The 20,812-nt window shown below is 34.2% G+C and overlaps 1 protein-coding gene and 1 long non-coding RNA gene across 3 annotated transcripts; one reads left to right on the top strand and one right to left on the bottom strand.

Annotated features, from left to right (window-relative positions):
• Positions 1–2,313: 2,313 nt before the first annotated feature.
• LOC140983732 (uncharacterized) lies at positions 2,314–13,089 on the top strand. The gene is made up of 3 exons (XR_012176499.1): positions 2,314–2,350; positions 2,464–3,036; positions 12,989–13,089. It is a non-coding gene; the product is annotated as an uncharacterized lncRNA (long non-coding RNA).
• A 1,586-nt stretch (positions 13,090–14,675) lies between these two features.
• On the bottom strand, positions 14,676–20,584 carry LOC140984860 (protein EMSY-LIKE 4-like). Of its 2 annotated transcripts, none has more exons than XM_073452530.1 (10): positions 20,391–20,584; positions 18,172–18,383; positions 17,985–18,094; positions 17,624–17,876; positions 17,320–17,535; positions 17,174–17,242; positions 15,602–15,817; positions 15,464–15,532; positions 15,311–15,374; positions 14,676–15,050 (listed from the first exon to the last, which is right to left on the bottom strand). In XM_073452530.1, the coding sequence occupies exons 1-10, from the start codon at positions 20,416–20,418 to the stop codon at positions 15,007–15,009; spliced, it is 1,281 nt and encodes a 426-aa protein (XP_073308631.1). In that variant the 5' UTR covers positions 20,419–20,584; the 3' UTR covers positions 14,676–15,006. The 2 variants fall into 2 exon arrangements, with proteins under 2 accessions (XP_073308631.1, XP_073308632.1); XM_073452531.1 differs by having other exon boundaries at positions 15,314–15,374.
• Between the last annotated feature and the right edge of the window lie 228 nt (positions 20,585–20,812).

Here is a 20,812-nt window from a genome sequence, read left to right as displayed (position 1 = left end):
CAAAAACTAGCCGTTTTGTTACCGTTTATGACCGTTGGTGTACAAGAAAATAAATGTATGTATTTGTATAATTTTATGGTAATAATATGGTGTATATAATATTAGTAATGTTTTAAATAATTATGTATATCATATCACAATATTATAATGAGGTGTCATAAGATATTTTGTTTAAAAATCTTATAGACTTTTATACTTGTCGTATCCCTTACCGGGAGTGTGGGATGTCGTCTTAACATCATCCCAGGATTTATAACAAGTTTTTCGAAAAATTTATTTTTATTATTTATAATAACATTATATTATATAGTAAATATATAAACAATAAATAAATAAACAATAAAATAAATATTATTACTTTTGTTACTTTTTCTTCTGTTTTGGAGCTTGGAAAAATATGGAAGACTTTTAGAGCTTCGTGCTGATAACGTGTTGTGAAAAAATAAAAATTTACGGTAAAAAGTAAAAATCTCAAACTCTCAAAATTATCACACTACACACTTTATAATATTTTTCTCTCAACTCAATTGTGATTTTTTTCTACAAATGAGATATCTATTTATAGAAAATTTTTACAAATAATCCAAAAATAAAATACATCATTACCTACATCATCACACACTAATTTTCAATATTCAACACCTAATTTTATCTAATTTTCAACATTCAACATTCAAATTTTCAACACAAATATTTTTCACATTTTTAAATAATTTTTCAACAGTAAGATATTAATAGTGTTTTTGCACAATTTTTATATTACGGACATGTCGTCTGGTGCTACAAGCACCAGTTTGTGTAAAAATAATAAAAAATAACTTATATGAAATCAAACAATGTGAATCGCAAACTTGACCGTTAATTTATTCTAAATCTACTCACCAAAATAAAGAAACTGATGTAAATAACATTGGAGATTGTAGAAAACAAGCTATCAATATGATTTTATTTGAATAAATCACCATGAATTCACAAATATGACTGATACCTCAAAGATGAGCCCATCCAAATCGAGCCCACACCAGATCATGGGCCCCGGCCCATCTCTAACCAAGGTAGAAGGCCCATGACAGGCTCATGTATTCTCCTATAAATAGCAGGTTTGAGTGTCCAACTCATTCATATTCAACATATTCACTATATTGTTTTCAGCAGCATCCTTAGCTGTTATCCTTTTATATCTTCAGCCTCTGACTTGAGCGTTAGATGGACTACACCGGGACACCCTCTCGGTCCTCTTCTAACGGTCTTCTTTGTGATTTCAGGCCTAGGACAAATTCAAAACCTGCGTCCGGACTAATGTCCCTTGCTGGAATCTGACCCTAAATTTTCAGTTAATATCAATGACAATTACAATAAAACTTGTTGAAATCTGTAATGAAAAAGACGTAAGAAACTTGGAAGTAGAATAAAAGGCTAAAAATTATTTGAAGATGAAAACTAGAGATTTTGTGCAGAGTTGAACTGTGTCGTGTTGTCCGCCAATATCTTCCTTTTCTTCCACTTTTGGGGAGTCATTCCATTTCTTCCACGATTTCACCCAGGATTTCACCTATTTGAATATTCTTCCCGCTTTTTAGAATTTAATTGATGGGATTTTCCAGTATCACTTTGCTGACTAAAATTTTTAGGCCTTGAGCTTTTACATATTGGGCTGATTTTATTTTTAGTGCAAACACATGTCCTCCGCATACATTGGCCCGATGATCCAAAAATATTTGTATCTAATCCTAATTTGAATCTAAATCGTTTTAAGTTCACCTTAGAAATTTGATCATGTCCTTTGATATAAAAACTCTGTACACTCGATTCAATGAGTAGGTTTCTCGTGAGACGGTCTCACAAATATTTGAGACGGGTCAACTCTACCGATATCTACAATAAAAAGTAATACTCTTAGCCTAAAAAGTAATAATTTTTCATGAATAATCCAAATAAGAAATCCGTCTCACAAAATACGACCCGTAAGACCGTCTCACACAATTTTTTGCCCGGTTCAAGAGCCAAATTCAAATTTTCAATTTCCTCTTTCTTATTCTGCATTACCAGCTTCACAACCAAATTCATCTTCCACAAAACCAATATTTTCATGAATTACTTCAAATTTCACAATTGATCATTCGCCTGACCCTTTCAACACTCTCGTACCGTTGGAAAAAATCTTCCTGATAAATTTTCAAATGCCCATTAAAGAAATTTGGATTTTTTCCCATTTTTTAACCAGAGCATTCAAATGGTTTCAGATTTAAATGGCGTAATAGATATAATACCAAGGATTGCCTCACGAGGTTCATCTCCCTCAACATAGTCTCTAAGGGCCATTGAAACTTGTTTCATGCACTATACATAAGTAACGTGTCCTATAGAAAATTTCAATCTTTATTCGACATCTTGCTTAACGAAAAAAACTGAACAACCTCTAATTTTTCCAGCTTTAATAGAGAACATCCCATCCTTCTGCAGGTTATTACTTCTCGCTCGAGACTCTCTATAAATTCTTCAGTTTGAATCAAAATTGTGTGGCTGTTTTGTTGTACACACCAGATACAAAGAATTCTTTTGTCGATTCAGGAGGAAATAAGTCAAGTCAATGTCTAACAGTGAAATGGAGCCTTTTTCCCTCAGCCAGAATTTTAATCTGTCGCTTTTGTGCTTCTTCCAAGTCCCTTTTGTGATTTATAATGTAGTTGGCCTCTTCTGCATCTAGTTTAGTCGCAATTTTGTATCAGTATGTTAATCTTTGAGCTAGCCAACATATTTGGGCTGGTCCTCTGGATGTCTTCGAGGGCCTCATCCCTTTAGTGATCCAACTCCTCGGTATTTTTCACTTTTCCTTTTGTTATTTTTGGCTGGAATTTGGTTTTCTTTGACAAATCTGGTTGATATTTGAGATAATTTTGATGCAATTATGCTTTCCTTGCTCTCAGCCCCGTAAATGTTGACCAGCCCATGAATCTAGGAGTTCATTTGGTTGATGCAAATGGACCAGAACTGTTGGCATAATGAAAGTAGTTCGACCTTTTTTGTTGGTGGAAGGTATTACTACGAGTGTTGACATACCATATTTTGGCCAAACTCTTTGTTGTTGCTTCATCATGAGCCAATGCATCTTTAACACGGGTTATGTCCTCTTTATATTTAAATTTGTGTGCTGCATTTCACCTGGGTCATATCTCTATTCTCAAACAGTCATTTGTGTGCATGCATCTTTTTTTGCATATTGTGCTAGTGGGTTTTGTCTATGACAACTACAGGTCATGTATTGGCCACACTCTCCCATGATACTTGGCCAAATATTGGTGGATTTCATGAGGAATCGATCATACGACCATGAATTGGCAGCCAAAAGGTAATTATAATATTTCTTTTTGTGTTGCATTTCACCAGGGTCACACTCCCCTAACCTAAGATGTCATTTGCATACATTGCACTTTAGTAGAACCCCTATCTTGACATGTATATGTTTTCTTTGTGACTTGTATGTGGTGGCTCCGCATTACTTGCATTTTCTGCTTTTCTGGATATTTTGTTGACTATGAATATTTTTATATTGATGTTATTGGAGAAAATTGTTGATTGATATTGGGATGTTTGTTGTTTGTTTATAATACTGTCGGATATCGTTGGATAGTGGTGATGGGTTGTGATGAGTTGGATGTTTAAAAAGTGGTGATAAGATCTTCTTGATCCTTTCTTTATAGCTGGGCAAATAGCATAACTCTTTTTATCTTTTCATCTGAGGTCATATCCGTGAGTTTTCCCGTATGACTACTTTAACTATAGGATCTTAGAAAATCCCCAAATTAAGTTTTCTAAGGGCTTGCCCCTCATGTTGTTGTTTTTCATTTTTAAGGACGCTTAATTGACTGACACTTTAATCTCAAGCTTCAACGCTATATGTGTCTCAATTTCTATCCTTTTCCCAAACTTGTTGCACATAACATTTCCATATGGCGACTACAGCTACTGTATGGGAACATGCTCCTTTTGTTGTCCTACCTCCATAGTTTCAATTTGGCAAGTCCCCAAGTTCATTTTTCTTCCTCTATAGCCTCAAATTGCCGGGGAATATGTAATTTTCTCATGTGCATAGGATGAAATTTAACTTACATGCAACCAAATTTTCATTTTGGATATTTGAAGCATTGCAGAAATGATGTTTACCTAAGTCTTGATTGTGATCCGCCAAAATAAATAAATAAAAAAAATCATTCTTATTTTATCGCAATTTTCATGCTTTTGTGGACTCTAATGTGTGGCTCCTAGCCTTTTTGGGATCTAATTGTAGACTTAAACTAGTATTTGCACCTTATTTATGTGATTTTGTTATTCTTCTATTGCATCTATGTCGAGTTTCTCAGTCAGACCACAGATCTAAGAATTACTCCATTTGCTGACGTATTTCTCAAGACTAGATAGTCAATGAATGAAATTGGCCACAATTGAACAGAAACATATGCCCCCGGCCAAAACTTAGTGGTCTTAGAAAACAACTCAATCGGAGTATTTGACAAAATTGAAGCAATTTTGTGACCTTTTTTGTTGATATTTGTGGACTTTACTTGTTTACTGTAGATAATACTCTTTTGCATCCACTTGGACTCTATTCATAGCATGCACACATAAAAATATCATTTGGACCCCTTTCCTAGCATCCATATATGCACATTTCACTTCACTTGGATCTCTTTCCCGCATACACTTCTATGATTAAACTTCAGTTGATCCCCTTTCCCACATACACGTGCATTACTGGCTTGCTTTATTTATTGTGTATGGGGATGTGTTGCTGCTGGATTGGGGTTTGATGACGGATGTTAGTGGATTGAATGTCGGTGGAGAGGTGATTTTAGTAATGTTGGAATCAAATATATACAATAGCTTAAACTTCTTCTTTTCAATAGCCTGAAAAGTTTATTGACATGACTCAAAATACATAATTCATTAAAAGTGGCCTTGAGGCCTACTTTATAATTTTATAACTTCTAGAAAAGCAAAACAACTACATCTATTTACAAAAGTGGTCCTAAAGGCCTACTTCATACCAAATCTTCAAACATAAAATTCCATTATAAACCATAGTGGCCCAGAGCCTACTCATGCAAAATGACAACATAAGAAATCAAGAACTAATCCATGTAAAATCTTTGTTTCTTTCTGCCATGTATCTTTTCTTTTCATTTGATCACCAAAGTCCAACTCTCCATTCTACGCAGTTGTCAACATACTTATGCTAGTCTCCTTCGGATAGCCCATAGGCTCATCCCATAAATAGTTACTGCACAAAATAATAATAATAATAATAATAATAATAATAATAATAATAAAGGTGGTTATAAGGTCAAATTTACACAAATCTTTGCATAACTTCCTATGAAATAAAAATAATACAGTATGTGCAAAGGTAATCTTATGTGTTCTATCATTTCTGATGTGAGATTTCCAATGATCACCTTTTTTGGCATATTCAAGTGTTCTTCTGTGATGATCGCCCCTGAAACGCCTTCAAGGAGTTCACCACTATCAGGATCTTGTCTCCAACTCTTCATGTTCCAACTTCCCATCAATTTATTTCACGAGTTTGAACTGTTTTGGTAATATTTTCACTCATGTTTGCAATCCACTAAGATTTGTAACTTACCCACATGAAAGTCAATTTTTTTTCCTTTCTTCCACATCTTCTTCATCGAGTAAAATCATTATCTTTATCACTGACTTTACTTTTAGTAGCAGACATACTAAATTTTGACTTGCTTTGCACATTATCGAGTTCTTCCTTTCTAGAAGTAGCTTTCTCCCTTAGCATCCTTCTTTTTTGTATCCTGGCAAGTGGACTAGGGAACATTTTGTGTTGGGTCACTTTTAAAGCTCACTAAACTCACTTCTAGCAGAAAGGAAAAACCTGATATTTTTTGGCAACTTTTGTTCCTCATGAGTTTGCTTTATAGGTCTCATGTGTCATTTACTTACTCTTTATCTGTGACATGTTGAGTATTCTGGACTCTTCGTCCCAAAAAATTATAACTTCCCCATCTGCACATGATTCTTTTGATTTTGGAAGTTAACTACCCTAGGTAGTGTCGACTTCCCTTGGTCTGGTAAGAAGGTTTTGCAATAACATATTGTCCCTTTATCATGGCATTCATCATTTTATTTGAGATTTATCGATTCCTCAGTCCAAAGTTCATAGACTCCCCAATATAAAAAATGACTATTTTGATTCTGGTAAGTTAACTGCCCGGGTATTCTTGACTCCTATTTTGGTTAGGTGATCTAGCAATAAATTCTTGTTTTGTTAGCTCTGAATTCCTCATATTCTTTCAGAAGTGTTGGTTCCTCGATACCCTCATTTGAGAATGACTCTTTAAACCTATGCGAGACAGCTCCCCAAGGTCCAGTTGATTTTTTAATTTTCACAAGATTATTTAATATTGAAAATTTGCTCTCTTAGTTGTGAAGCCAACAATATTTTAGATAACTGTTCATTCCTCGTCCCAGAGGTCGTTGACTCCCCCGCATCTTTGGGATGAATCCCATGATAGAATCTCTTTTTAGACAATTTTTCCTTCACATAATCAACATGATCAGAGCTTCCTTTCACTTCAAATATCTTCCCCTTAGGGATCCAATATTTTTTGTTTTTATCTTTGGAATAAACTGCTTCCCTTTTCTTTCTCTAACCAACAATGCTCGCAAATTTGTGACATTCACAGTCACAGAGGCCACTGTGTGCCATGAATCTTCATAGATGTCCATTGCTTTTTTCTTGTTGGGGGACTTGGACATTTCATTGTTGATTTTCTTAGCAGTCCCCCTTTTTCAACTCTTCCTTTGATGAATGTGCCCCCCGAGCACTTGCTCCAACATTTACTCCTTGGAAGTCATACATGACCACATCTTCAAACTCTTCAGGTTGGTATACATGATCAATTACCACATGAACATAATTCATTGGTTGATATGCATTTTTGTTTCCGTTTCTTTGCACATGTGATTGATTCTTCTCACCAAGCGCTTCTTTTCATTTTGGATGTGGTGTCAACCAATGTTTTTATAACCGGTTTATCCTTAAAAAATGGTTCAAAGACCTGTTGGACCAACGATTCCGATCGGACCGAAAAATCGTTATATTATATAAAATAGTAATATAATATAGTTAATAATATATTTTAAATTATCAATATCTTAAATATGTAAATATAAATAAAAAAACATTTATTCAAGTTTAAAATTTAATCAACATACATATAAAAATATAATTATATAAATATTGTAAAAAATAAATAAATAAAAATAAGGTATAATATTACTAAAATAATATTTTTAATATAGTTCAAAATCAAAACAATCATACATATATATACATATAACCAAAAAAGTAAAACTTTTAAACATAAAAATAATTTTTTTAAAATAAAAATAAAAAAATCATTTAAAAAAAAAAAATTAAAATGTGTGAACCGGTTAGATCGGTTCTTGACTATTATGGTTGGTCCAACCGGTTCTCGATCGGTTTGAGTGGTAAAATGGTTTTTTAGCACTTTCCGATCAGACCTGTGACTGGTTCCCAATCAAATCGGTCGAACTGACCTGTCCGGTTCAATTTTGAAAACACTGTGTCAACCTTTCATCTTGTTTGGGGAGTATAACTTTTTGGTTGTGAGGTTCAGTTGCCCTACAACTCACTGGTTACGTATTTGTCACTTTTTTTTTTTGGTATCCTTTGATAGATATATTTCTTTGACAAATAACTTCTTCACTTCTGTGAGATGGTGTACATATTTTATCATGACCAGTGAGTATTGAGATTTGGACGGTGATTGTCATATATCTTATAACTCCCCGAACCATGTTACATCTCCTAGGGATGGATACTCTCATGACTTGTTTTGATCGTCGGACTCACAACTTCCTTCACACAATTCAAGAAAATTGATGTAAATGACACCTGAAATTGAAGAAAACAAACTCCCAACATAATTTTATTTTCATAAATCACTAGGAATTTACAAATATGAAATTTACGATAAAACTTGCTGAAATCTGAAATGCAAATGACTTAAACAACTTGGAAGTAGCCTAAAAAGTTAAAAACTGCTTGAAGATGTATTGAATTTTGTTTCGTTTTGTTTGCCGATGTCTTTCTTTTCTTCCACTTCTAGGGAGTTATTTCATTTATTCCATGATTTCAGCTACTATATATCTCAATCATTTGACTTATCTTTTCGCTTTCATAATTCAATTGATGGGTTTTCTCTTTATAACTTTTCCGGCTAAATTTTTTAGGGCATGGGCTTTTTTCATTTTGGTCTAGTTTCACTTTTACACATTTTGTGCAAGCCTGGCGTTGACCGGTTCAGCTTCGTCTTCTTCCGCCCCTGAAGGTTCGAAAACTATCATAGTGTTCAAAGTAACGATCACTATCATGATATAGAGGCTCCTTTTAATGAGACAACCCCGCCTCCGGAGATGGTAACTACGCTAGATAGCCAGACACGTGTTGTCCCAGCCACAGGATTTAGCTGACTACCATTGGACGATCAAGAAGACGCTGCATTGAGCGATGTAGACGGCTCATCGAGGCTTCCGCCGAGAAAAGAACATGCTCAGAGACATATCACACGAAACATCGGAAAGTTCGACGAGGACAAAGGGAAGGAGCTCGTCTTATACGACTTGGATACGAGGACGAAGCACAGAATTACGCTAAAAACGTGGAAACTATGAGCTATGTCCTTATAAAAGGATAGAGGAAAGACTTCGCTAAAAGGTGAAGACTGAGTAAGAATGACGAAACCAGGCTTTGAAAATGATCGAAGGTTTGAGTTTACAATAATCAGGAAGGCGATACAAAAAAAGGTTTTCTTGTGAATTATTTTTTAGTTTAATTCTGAGGCATCAAATTTAGAACGAACTAGGGTGGCGTTTGATTTTTTCTTTCTTTCTATAAGGTTTGAATATTGATTTTAGCCGGGTAAATCGTGTGAGTTAGGTGGATGATTTACCAGGACAGATATGTGCTTCACGGGAATGCTAGAGACCGGGCAGATAGTCCCCGGGCTAAATGATATGCGTACTTTTTAAGAGCAAAGAACGTTAAATAGGGTGCCGAAAGGTTTTCCGACGTAGCCACTCCGACGCTTAAGTTAGTCATGTGTTACGCAAAGGAACATGTGTGAGAACCACAATTTTTGGGCATCTAATTATTTATTCAAATATTGAAATGTATAAGAATATATTTTCGAATTATACATGATATTCAAAATTTTAATAAATACATAAAATTCGAGAATCTAGTACAATATATTCAAGAATTTTGAAATTTAAGTATAGGAAATCAATCAAATTTAGAAAAAAATATTACATGCAAGACAACTTTTGCTCAACAAGGAAATTAATAAATTCAATGCAGTCTAGGTACATCATGAACATTTACAAGAAATCAGTCTACATTCAACCGCCAATCCAATATAAATTTTGAAAAATGCATATACTTGGGAACTCATCTTCAAAATTACACCTTCAAATTCACCTTCAAGAATTATCACAAAATCATGGAAGAAATATCAACCGAATTATGGTAAGATTTTTACCTCACTCCTATAAATACCTCCAATCCATTCTCAAATCTTACACCTTCTAATTCACTATATATTTCGAAAACCCTCTCCCAAGTGCTACAGTATTTTCGAATACACTATCATATGTTATGAACATAATATCCAAAATTCAGTCAAATCCAACAGTTAGTTTTTCGTATATAGTCTTCACAAGAAAACTACTCAAATTCTAAGCGAGAATAATATACTTACGGTTTTTCGTCTATAAACAGGTTAAAAAAACTTTCAAACCCAATATCCGCAGTTCATAATTTAGTTGACATAATTGTGAACTTAGTGTTAAAGTTTAAACCTAATCCACGGTTCAATAAGTCTACAAGAATCCTGCAAGACGACTCATTTTTTAGTCGAAGTGTTGCTGGGTTTTGGAAATACCTTTTGCGTGATTCTTCTGTAGTTTTCGAATTCTTCAAACAATAATAAGGTAAGCAGGTTTGTTTTAAAACTATAAATTTTGTTTATGACTTAATTCGTTTTTGTATGTTTCGGTCGAGCATTATTATTATTCTTCCTCTTCTTGTGATACGATTATCCTTTGTTGGAACTGTGAGGATTCAACTGAATATGGGTAGAAATCTCAATATACAATATATTTATGGCCCTTACACGATGGGATGTTAACCGTTGTATAGTCTCGCCCCTTTAGACGAATAAAAATTAGGTACTGATATCAATAAACCATAAAAAGTAGATGAATCTCAGTGTCTAGGCCAATTTTATGTTTACGTTTATGCTTATGATATATGTTATACGAAATATGTTATGCATGATATGTTATTTTTCGAAGATCATATGTATTTGTTATGTATGTGCTCGAACGATCTCCACTTGTTGAGTGACGACCATATAACTTACCCCTTACTCTACTCTCCCTATATAAGTCAGAAGTGGAATTCGAGGAAGATGAACAAGTCCAGTTTTGAGGTTGGTAATAAGATGAATAAAGAAGTCTATTTTAACTATGTTTCTTTTAAGTTTTTAATTCAAGTGTAAACGCTTCCACAAATTTTTATCGTTTTCAAAGTTTATGTTGTAAAGAATATAATATTTTATGGTATTTATAAAATAAACTAATTTTGATTTATATTGTACTGCGATACTTATTGTTTGACGATTATATGATTGTTGAATAACGCCGGTGTTGACTAACCCTGGGCTCGGGGCGTGACAACGTACAATATAGAGAGTATATATTGAGTGCTTGTGAAAAGTGTTCAGTGAAAAGAATGTTTTATGATCAAGTAAACTTGGGTATTTACAGGGGAGAAGTCAATGATGACCTTGTTTCAGTGCCCGACCAATCCTCATGGTAGGATGCACTACCCCTTGACATTGTCACAACTAACAACCCTTATAGACTTGTCAAATTGGGTCAGGCCCGCCGAGCCGGCCCGCCCCGCTATAAAAATTGAGCGAGTTGGGTTGATAAAATAGCAGCACGTTTGGAAGCGGGCCAAATGGGTTGAGCCCGTTTGGGTTGCGGGTTAAGACGGGACGGGCCTAATGTCGCCAAATTAGGGTAGAATTTTATAATTTTTAATTTTATATAAAAATTAGAATAAGTCTCCTACTCGTTGGAGTTCAACATATTTGATGTTAGAAAATGCCATCAAACATAAAAAAGCATTTTCTTCGCTTCAATTGAATGATAATAATTGTAAATGTTGTCCTTCAATTGAAGAGTGGAAAAGAGGAGAAAAAATATGTGAATTTCTTGAGCCATTTTATGATACTACCAATTTGATCTCTGGTTCTTCTTATCATACATCAAATTTGTACTTCATGCAAGTTTGGAAGATTGATGTTTTGTTAAATGAGAACTTGTCAAATGAAGATGAGGTGATAAGTGATATGTGTAAAAGGATGAAAGAGAAGTTTGATAAGTATTGGAATCAATATAGCATGGTACTTGTATTTGGGGCTATTCTTGACCAACGAATAAAGCTTTCAATGTTTTTAAGTATTTTATGAAACTATTTGACTGAAATATATTTTTCTTCTATGTTTAATGCGATATTGTTTAGCATTTAAAAAAAATAATAAGCGGGTCGGTCCGCCTAACCCGCGGCCCAAGGTGGGTTGGGCTGGCTTGGCCATTTAGAGGCCCGCCAAAATGACGAGTTGGCCCGCCCCGCCCCGCATAATGGCAGGTTGCGACGGGTGGCGGGTTGGCCGGCCCCGCCAGCCTGTTTTGACATGTCTTTACCCATATTACTTCTAGTCTTGTCACGTCACCCTTACATGCGCTGAATGACATGCTAATGATTTCGAAGCATGGCTTCCCACACCTGTAGACCCAGAATCTCCAGCTGTCCTGAAGTTCTCGGCTAGTGATCGTGAGGTGAGAACATAGACATGACCGTGATTCGTTAAGCATTCTTACATTGTTCGGGCTAAGATGAGAGTCTGGGCTCACTTGAGCATGTGCTGAACTGATCAGCTTCCCTGGTTGTTACAAACTTGTGAATGGTTTACATAAGAGCACTCCCTTTACTCGGACTGGTTCTTACCCCTGTTTTCCCAATCTTTTTTATCTATCCTACTGCCCGAGTCTTATGATGACACAGAGTCTTCCTGAAGTATCAAATATCGTTATAAGTATGAGTCAATGTTTCTTTCTTTTAAGGGACATTTTCAATTAGTTTAAAATTTTTTGGGAAATTGTTGTGATTTTTGTTGCTGCATGGTTTTGGGAAGATATAAATGATCAATCTTCAATTTGTAGTTATTCAACTTCAAATTATTTTTCTTGTTTTTGATTATTTTGTTTCCGAATCCCCTATCAGTATTTTGTTGTGGGATCTCTTGATAGAGCTGTTTAATTTGAAATTGATTTATTATTATTATTATTATTATTATTATTATTATTATTATTATTATTATTATTATTATTATTATGTAAATATTACCCTCAATTTTAGTTTTTCTTATTTTAATTATTGCCCTTTCATATAAATAACAATTTTAGTTTTTCTTATTTTAATTATTGCCCTTTCATATAAATAACACATGTTTTTTAGAATTGAAATTCAAATATCAAACAGCTGCACATAATTTCTCAATCATCACTCCATTTAAAAAGGTGACCTGAAAGGCAACCTAAAAATTTATGATTCCTTTATTAGAATCTAACAGATCTATTGACCTGAAAGACAACCTAAAAATTTATGATTCCTTTATTAGAATCTAACAGATCTATAAAAGACTAACTCAAAGCTAAAGAACGAAAGTTTTACATGTATATTTATGATGATTTTATATCTGATATGAGAAATGCATGCTAATTACTTTTAATGATACACATTATTTTAATTATATAGATGATAAACTTGTTGAGTCTTTAAACTTACTAAATTATATTGGTGTAGGCAGCGATGATTGATGAGGTGATGATGCTCGAGTGATCTGCAACCAGTACGGTGAGCACTTGTCCGAGTCTTTTTGTTTCCGTGAATTTTATGTCATTTTCTTATGAGTTGAATATTTGATATAATAGTTTTGTAAATTTTGAAATGATGATTTGAAAAGATTTTTAGTGTTGATTTGACACAAATTTATTGTTGTTTATGAGAGGTGATTGTTATCATTTAAAAAATTTTGTTCTTATCTTGGGGGATCAAATTTTTATGAGTTAGAAAATGTGATATCCTTGTTAACATAAAGGAAAAATTGAATATTTAAAATATGAGATAGATACATTGACTTCTATAATAAATCCTCTATGATAACTTGGAATTTAAAGTAGTCCATAATGAGATAAATTTAATTGACTTTTATAATAATTTAGGTTAACTATTTTTGTAAAACGATGACGAGTTCAAAATAGTTGTTATATGGCTTATTGTGCGGGCCAGAGCCCGAGACGTAACATAATGGTATCAGACTCGTGTCACAACACGAACACCGAGAAATAAATGTCATACAGGACAAAGTGCTACGTGTGTGGAACCACCTCTTGAACTTGCGGGGCGAAGTGATACATTATGAGATTCACCTCTTGAACATGTAGGAATCATCTCTAGATTATCGGTGCTAGTAGATCAAGAGTCAGGAGGCGACGTGATTGTAATACCTAATTCCACATGAGAAAACTTGAAAATTAAAAATGAGTTTATAATAAGATACGATTGAATCATATAGTAACTCGAGTTAAGTATTTTTGTAAAGAAATGATTGATACAAAATAATTGATATAAGGGCTTATTGTAAAGTCATGTCTACACAGGCCTGAGCTCGGGTGTATTAAAATATTTTTGTGTCGACATGCTTTTTTTTATTGGAATGCATGAGATTTTTAGTTGTATGAAGTATTCTTGTGATGAAAAGTTGCATGCTTATTTATTAAGAATTTTAATTTTTCATACTTAATGAAAAGAAAAAAAAAGCAATCAACGTTTAATAGATCGAGAACTTGTCGTTTTATCAAAAACTATTGTTAGTGGTAATGATACAACTCACTTTTCCAAAAATTATAGCAAATAATAATTGTGTAACTCAAATATTTTAAACAATACAACAGCTCAAACGTCATGGTTCGATCTCTCTTAGCAAGAACAATTATTGCACCCAACAATCTTCTTCTCTATAATTACATTTTTTGCAAAAAAATGTGAATCAAACTCGTGACTTTGTGATATCAATCATAAGACTGAACATTTGTCATTTTGTTTTACCAAAATTATAGTCAATAATAATTATACAAATCAAATATTTTAAATCGTACAATAACTCAAACACGATAATTGGATTGCTCTTGTATGATATTTCATACCATTCGATTATTCTGGACAATCTTTTAAATACTGTATCTCATTATTTTTGGCAAAAATAATTTTGTTCAATTTTTTTTATCATTATTGTGTAAATATTACGCTTAATTTTACTTTTTCTTATTTTAACGATGGCCCTTAACATGTAAATAACACTTGATTCTTTTAGAATTGAAATTCAAATATCAAACAACTCTTTTAGAATTGAAATTAAAATAAACCTAAAAACCATCGTTTTATTTTATTTTTGTTTTTCCATTGGTAACTCGAAAGCAGAACAAAAATCTTAAACAAATGATAACAAGAAGCCAACTGTGATGATTTTACACAAACACTAACCTGTTATAAAGGGAAAAAAAATGTAAACGCCACCCCATCTACGACTGAGCCTTTGCTAAATTAGTCGACTATAATAATCCAAGTACAAGGAAAGGTTACTAAGATATATAAAATTATACAACAGAGTTAAACCATGTTACCATCGCTTCTCTTTCTATATGCAATTTCATGACATGAATGACGCTGTTCGATTCAAAAAACACCCTTTTTCGGCACCATCCCCCATGGAAGCTCTGGCTCCTTCCCCATTCATTTTTCAGCCACGATAGTCTTGCTACTTACTCTCTCTTTGCTTGCCCGAGTAAGAAGTGGCAACCCTCGTCTGTCACAAAATGGCCAAAAAAGAAGTTGATTGGATACTCATCAAGGAAGTTTTTATGACTACACAGATCATGAATAAATCTTCACAAAAGAAATACTACACTACAACAGAAGTATGGAGTTATAGAGCTTCTATGAGAGAATAAATCACAATACCATGCGATTACTCCAAGATGTACGGTATACAACTCCAAGAGAAAAATTACCATATTTTCAATATGATAAAACCAGAAAAAACATAGGGATAACTCAAACATATACCACTTTCATTGTCAGATATGTCTGCAAGCTTCGCAATGGCATCATTTAGTGCCTGTTCCTGGTCCTGATAAGATAAAGATAACATCGATAAGCCAATCTAAACAAAAGTCCAAATTTAGGGGAAAAATAGCAGATATTTGTGTTCTGTCTAACCTTCAGCACTTTCATTGCTTTCTCCATCTCCACAGGGTCTGGATGACTAGCACCAAAAACCCTCTCCACCTGTCAAATCTCAACAATCAATTGATAGCACATGGCATTTTCTGTGTACTGTGAGCAATTGTTTGGTACCTCCTTAATTAGACCATCAGTTTGAAGCAACTGTATATCATCTCGCGCTTTCTTTCCAATGCCATTCTGTGATGGTGGAAAGTCCTTTCTGGATTGACTTTTTGTTAGCCCTCTTCCTCTTCCTGCACCTGGAACAATGTCTCTCCCAACAGCCCGATCCAACCCATGGCCTGGTCCGCCATAACCTTCATCCCATTGTATATCTTCAGGAGAAATCTTCATAGCAAAAACAGCCAAAATAAGAAAGATATCTTTGTTTTTCAAAATTGAACATTTTAGTTTAATAAACAATAAATTGTTTTCTAATTTCTTCCAGTAAATTTTCCTCTAGTTTTTGTTCCATGGTGCTGCCACTACCAGTCTACTACACAAAAAGGAAACTTGCACTACGGCTTGTAGAGACTACTTACATACCAGTAGTCAGCTAGGCTTCAATTTTCCTTTTTCCATTTCGTTGCAATTCATATGGGGATTAAGTGGTCAGGAAAAGATTTACATCAAACATAAGATTTACCTTATTCCAAGACACCGTAAGCATCATATAACATTTCTAGTCCTGACTATAACATTACCATATACATCAGGTAATTATGTGACAAGATCATTGGTTGCAATGCAAGGACATATATCAGTGACTACAACACGAGAACAATGTGTGTCAATGTAAAGCCAATTTACATAGCACATTAAAACTTGGTAGCGAGTATGCACTCGAAAACGTAAAATCTTTGGCCTCCACCATTATTTTTCAAGAATTATAGTGCTTTCACAATAATGCAAGTAACACCAACCCAGATAAGACGGCCATTCATTGTTATGAAAAAAATATACGGAATAAAAATTATTTTAACATGAGCTAATGATATCATCACAAAAATGCACAATGTAGAATCACTCCCGAGGAAATTGAGATACCAATGACTAGAAAAATCTAATGGTCTCAAGTCTCAAGGGAATGACGTGAGTCAATTCTGACCATAAAGTATAAACCTGTGGCAAAGATCAATTCTGAGCTTTTTAAGTTTTAACTACACTTTAAAAAGAAAAAAACTAACCAAACACCACTTTTTTTCCAACAAAAGCACATTTAAAAATATATGCTAGGAAAGTTTTTTCAGCCAAAATACGAAGAAGTGAAACCGAGGATGTAAATTCACATCATATATCAATCATGACTCCATTTAAAGAGGTGACATGAAAGGCAACCTAAAAATTTATGATTCCATGATCTAACAATTACATGATCTATAAAATAATAATTCAAAGCTAAGGTTCCACCTGTTTGATTATTTACACCATGTCTATCTTAAGTAGTCTTTTCTTCACCAATATTATGGTTGAATAGTGAACATTGGTTTGAAAGAAATAATTTAAAAATGGAAACTATTGAAGAACTTGTGAACACATCAAGCGATTGCTAAAATGTAGGTACCGAATTCATCAACATTGAATTTGATATTTTATGTTAACACACAACACATCAATAGCAAAGAAATGGTGAAAATGGATAAAGAATCCCATAGAATACCATTTTCAACCGATATACAACAGGAGAAAAAAGTGTGTATATACCTCTGACAGGTTAACCCATTCCCATGTTTCATGTGGAGTGCCAATATCGTACATAAGAGCATGTAGGCCCTGGAAAACCATACAGCAAAAGTTAATCATAAATTGACATAAATGAAGTCGTCAAATCACAAGAAGTTTAGATATACCTTATCAGGATCATAATCAGTTATTACAGCTTCATAGAAACTATTATCATCAGGCCATCTGGTTCTGACTTTCCTTCCAATCAATGGATCAAATGAAGCACCTTCTGCAGGCCCATTTGCTGCAAGACCACCAGTTGAAATGCGGTTACCAAATTTACCTCTTCCAGTTGGACCAGAGGGATACTGCATTTTCATTGACGATGCCCCGGCTGGTACCTGACCCATAAAACATATTGTAACTGCAAATCAGTATCAGTAGATTGCAGCAGAATTAAACTGAGCAAATAATGAATTCTAAACTCACAGATTTATGCTTTTTGCCTTTTGCACCCATCGTGGGCCCACGCTTTGCAGCTGATGAAGACGGCTGGTTGGCTGTAGCCAGCACCTGTGGGTGGTAAGCAGGCGATAGCACACCAAAGGACTGAGAAGGTAGTGAAGGAGCTATCTTCTGTTTTTTACGAGAAGCTGAGACGGAAGGACTGGGTATTGCATCATGGACAGCTTGACTGGTACCTCGCATGGATGGTTGAAGCCCACCAGACTGTCTCCACTCCCTGATTTTTAACCCCATAATTTTTGTAGGACAATGAAAAAATCATGAGTTATATCACTAAACTTGAAAACAGGCTATGGTTCCCATAAAAGGAAAAGCTTGCCCGAACCTTATTCTTCGGATTGTTTCATCTGCGTTAACCCTACTAAGAAGATCCCTGTGTTCTTCATTTGATAATCTCAATTCTCTTCTGAGTTCTGTAATTAAACCTTCCTTCTCCTGAAAAAATCATCAGTCAGTCACATCTCTTCAAATTTTCATGCCAAAATTCACATTATGAATGTGATAAAAATTACCCAAGTAATGGCATCAGCTTGAGCTTTAAAGGCTCTTAGAATTGAAATGTATGCTTCTTGCTCAAGCTGATGAATTTTAGCTTCCATATCAGTCTCCTCATACACCCTGGGATATGGCACTGAACCAAAGTTAGCAGGCCTTCCACTACCGGAAATGCGGCCACCTCGTGACATTCTATTTTGATGTGGTGGAGGAAAATCATCATCAGTTCCTATAACAGCGATGGAACGTGAAAAAATCAAAAGTTTTGCCGAACAAGGCACATAAAACCAAATGCTAAAAATTCCCATGGCAAGTGGAATAACAAACATGTAATCTGAACTCAGGTTGCTCTTAAATCTACAATTATTATAACATGTGATTCTCTCAAATACCCCAATTCTTACATCATATTCACCTTCCCAAATATGCACAATACAATAGTATTGGCATATGCTTCTAAGTCAAAATGTAAGGTGATCCAACACAATATTTCGAATCATAAATAAATTCCAATATTCATAATATAAGGGACAAAACCAACTTAATAAGGATCAGGAGATCAGCTTATCTAACCTACATCAGTCCCAGACTACAAAGAAAGTACAACAAAGTATACTGAAAACTAAAGTAAACTAATACTAGGTTACCAACTTATTGACATCAAAAGAGATTATTTTTCCCAAATCACAGTAATGGAATGGAACAAAAAAGTCAGAGAACAAGAAAAGGATTGGCTGCACCACAACTTAAGTTTGCACCTGTTTCCAAGAATATAAAACACAGGATCTCTTTATTATGTATTAGACTACAAGGGATCAAATATCCATCAGGAAAAATACAAGTCAACAAAGGTTATAGTATGTACCACCCAACAATGAAGACTTTGGTCAACCAATGTAATGCATTAAAAGAAGCACAAGTTCCAAAAGAGACAATGTGGAACAGTAAAGTGTGAAAATGAATGTGCATTTATTTTGAAAGTGGTAACAGTTATGTCAGTGGATGACTTAACGTAGTATATAGTTCACTATTATGTCAGTGGATGATCAGAAAGAAAAGGATCAGACAGGGCGAATTGGGAAAAAAATGATCAAGCAATCTTCAAACAATTATAAGTTCACATTCACGAGTCAAAAGTAGTATAATAGTAACCTAACCTAAAACATAACGTATGCATATGAAAATAGTCCCACTACTCCCCTAATAGCAAGCGTTAATAAAAATGCTTCATTTCGACCAAATATCAGTAAATTTTCACGAGTACCAATTGGAGTTAATCAACCATACAAAAGTTTATACATGAAAATAACTGAAATTGCATAAAAACTCTTTTTTGTTTCTTCAAATTAGAAAGCTGATCCTTGTCCTCGGAGTTAGCATAATTCGTTCAGCCAGGTATCAAAATACTAAAACAATATTTTGTTGCTACATAAAGCCTCAAACAAACACCACTTGAAAAGAAGAAATTTTTAATGAAACATATGGTACAATCAAGAGACGCATGGGATCAAACCATATCCTTTCTCGGTCAAAGTTCATCAACCTAAACTTATTTTTACTTTTCTTCCCAGTCACAGCATGAAAATCCGCAATATCTTTTTCAATCTTTGATCATTCAATAACTGCAAATTCTGAAAACCATGTGTTCGTCCTATCTTCTCATTATCATTAAATTTCTCTAAACATTTCAGAAATTATTTGACAAACCTATCAAGTTTGTAACAGACAATCACACTAAACCATAAATTTCCCTGATATGCAAAATAACCAAACTTTTACGAGAATCCAGAAAGTTTTGCAAAAGGTCATCAGCAAATAAATTATCAAATAATATTGCAACAAATAATTTTCTATAACGCCCGAAAAGATAAAGACAAAATGACTGCTTTAATCAAAGACCCCTGGCGACCTTTTCCAATTTCAAACTAGAGAAATCTCAAGAAATTCTCAAGTGGAAAAGAAAGTTGTAAAGTTCCAAGCCAAAAGGTCAAGCTACAAAATATAGCAAAATTCTGTTTTTCGAAGGAACACCCAATACTTCATACCCCAACACTTAATTGAACTGCCATAACAAACATAGTTAATAAAACCCTCATCAAGACAACAATGCACATAACTTCCACAAAACCTGATCCCGATTTTTCAAACCCCAACTCCAATTAACTACGAAAATCGATTTAAACACGATTTACTAGCTGTAACCGAATCTTCATGCACTTCAGAGAGAATTACAAACCGCTGCTGTCGTACGGCTCGTAGTCCATAGCCAGCTTTTGCTTTTACTTTTGCACACCGAAATCGAAATATGTCGCAGCTCAAGAAACGAAACCCTAGAATTTCACCTCGAAACTACAGAAGCTCGCAGAAAATCCTACTAAAGATCGCAACTTTACCAAGTTAACACAACGAAACGAGCATAATACGAGANTTTATATTTTCTTAACATTTAGATGCCATAATTAGGATCTAAATGAGATTAATATTAATAGAGTTACTCTCTTGTGAGACGGTCTTACAAATCTATATATACGAGACAGATTGAGCAGATCCATACTTATAGTGAAATATAATATTTTTTATATTAAAAATAATAGTTTGCATATATTTCTCAAAATTGATCCGTGAGACGTTCTCATATGAGTTTTTGTACTAAATATT

This window comes from Primulina huaijiensis, chromosome 9 (assembly GCF_012295235.1).
Source record: "Primulina huaijiensis isolate GDHJ02 chromosome 9, ASM1229523v2, whole genome shotgun sequence".
Classification (NCBI taxonomy): domain Eukaryota; kingdom Viridiplantae; phylum Streptophyta; class Magnoliopsida; order Lamiales; family Gesneriaceae; genus Primulina; species Primulina huaijiensis.
Note: the sequence above shows the minus strand (reverse complement) of the source record. Positions and strands in the feature narration are given on the sequence as shown.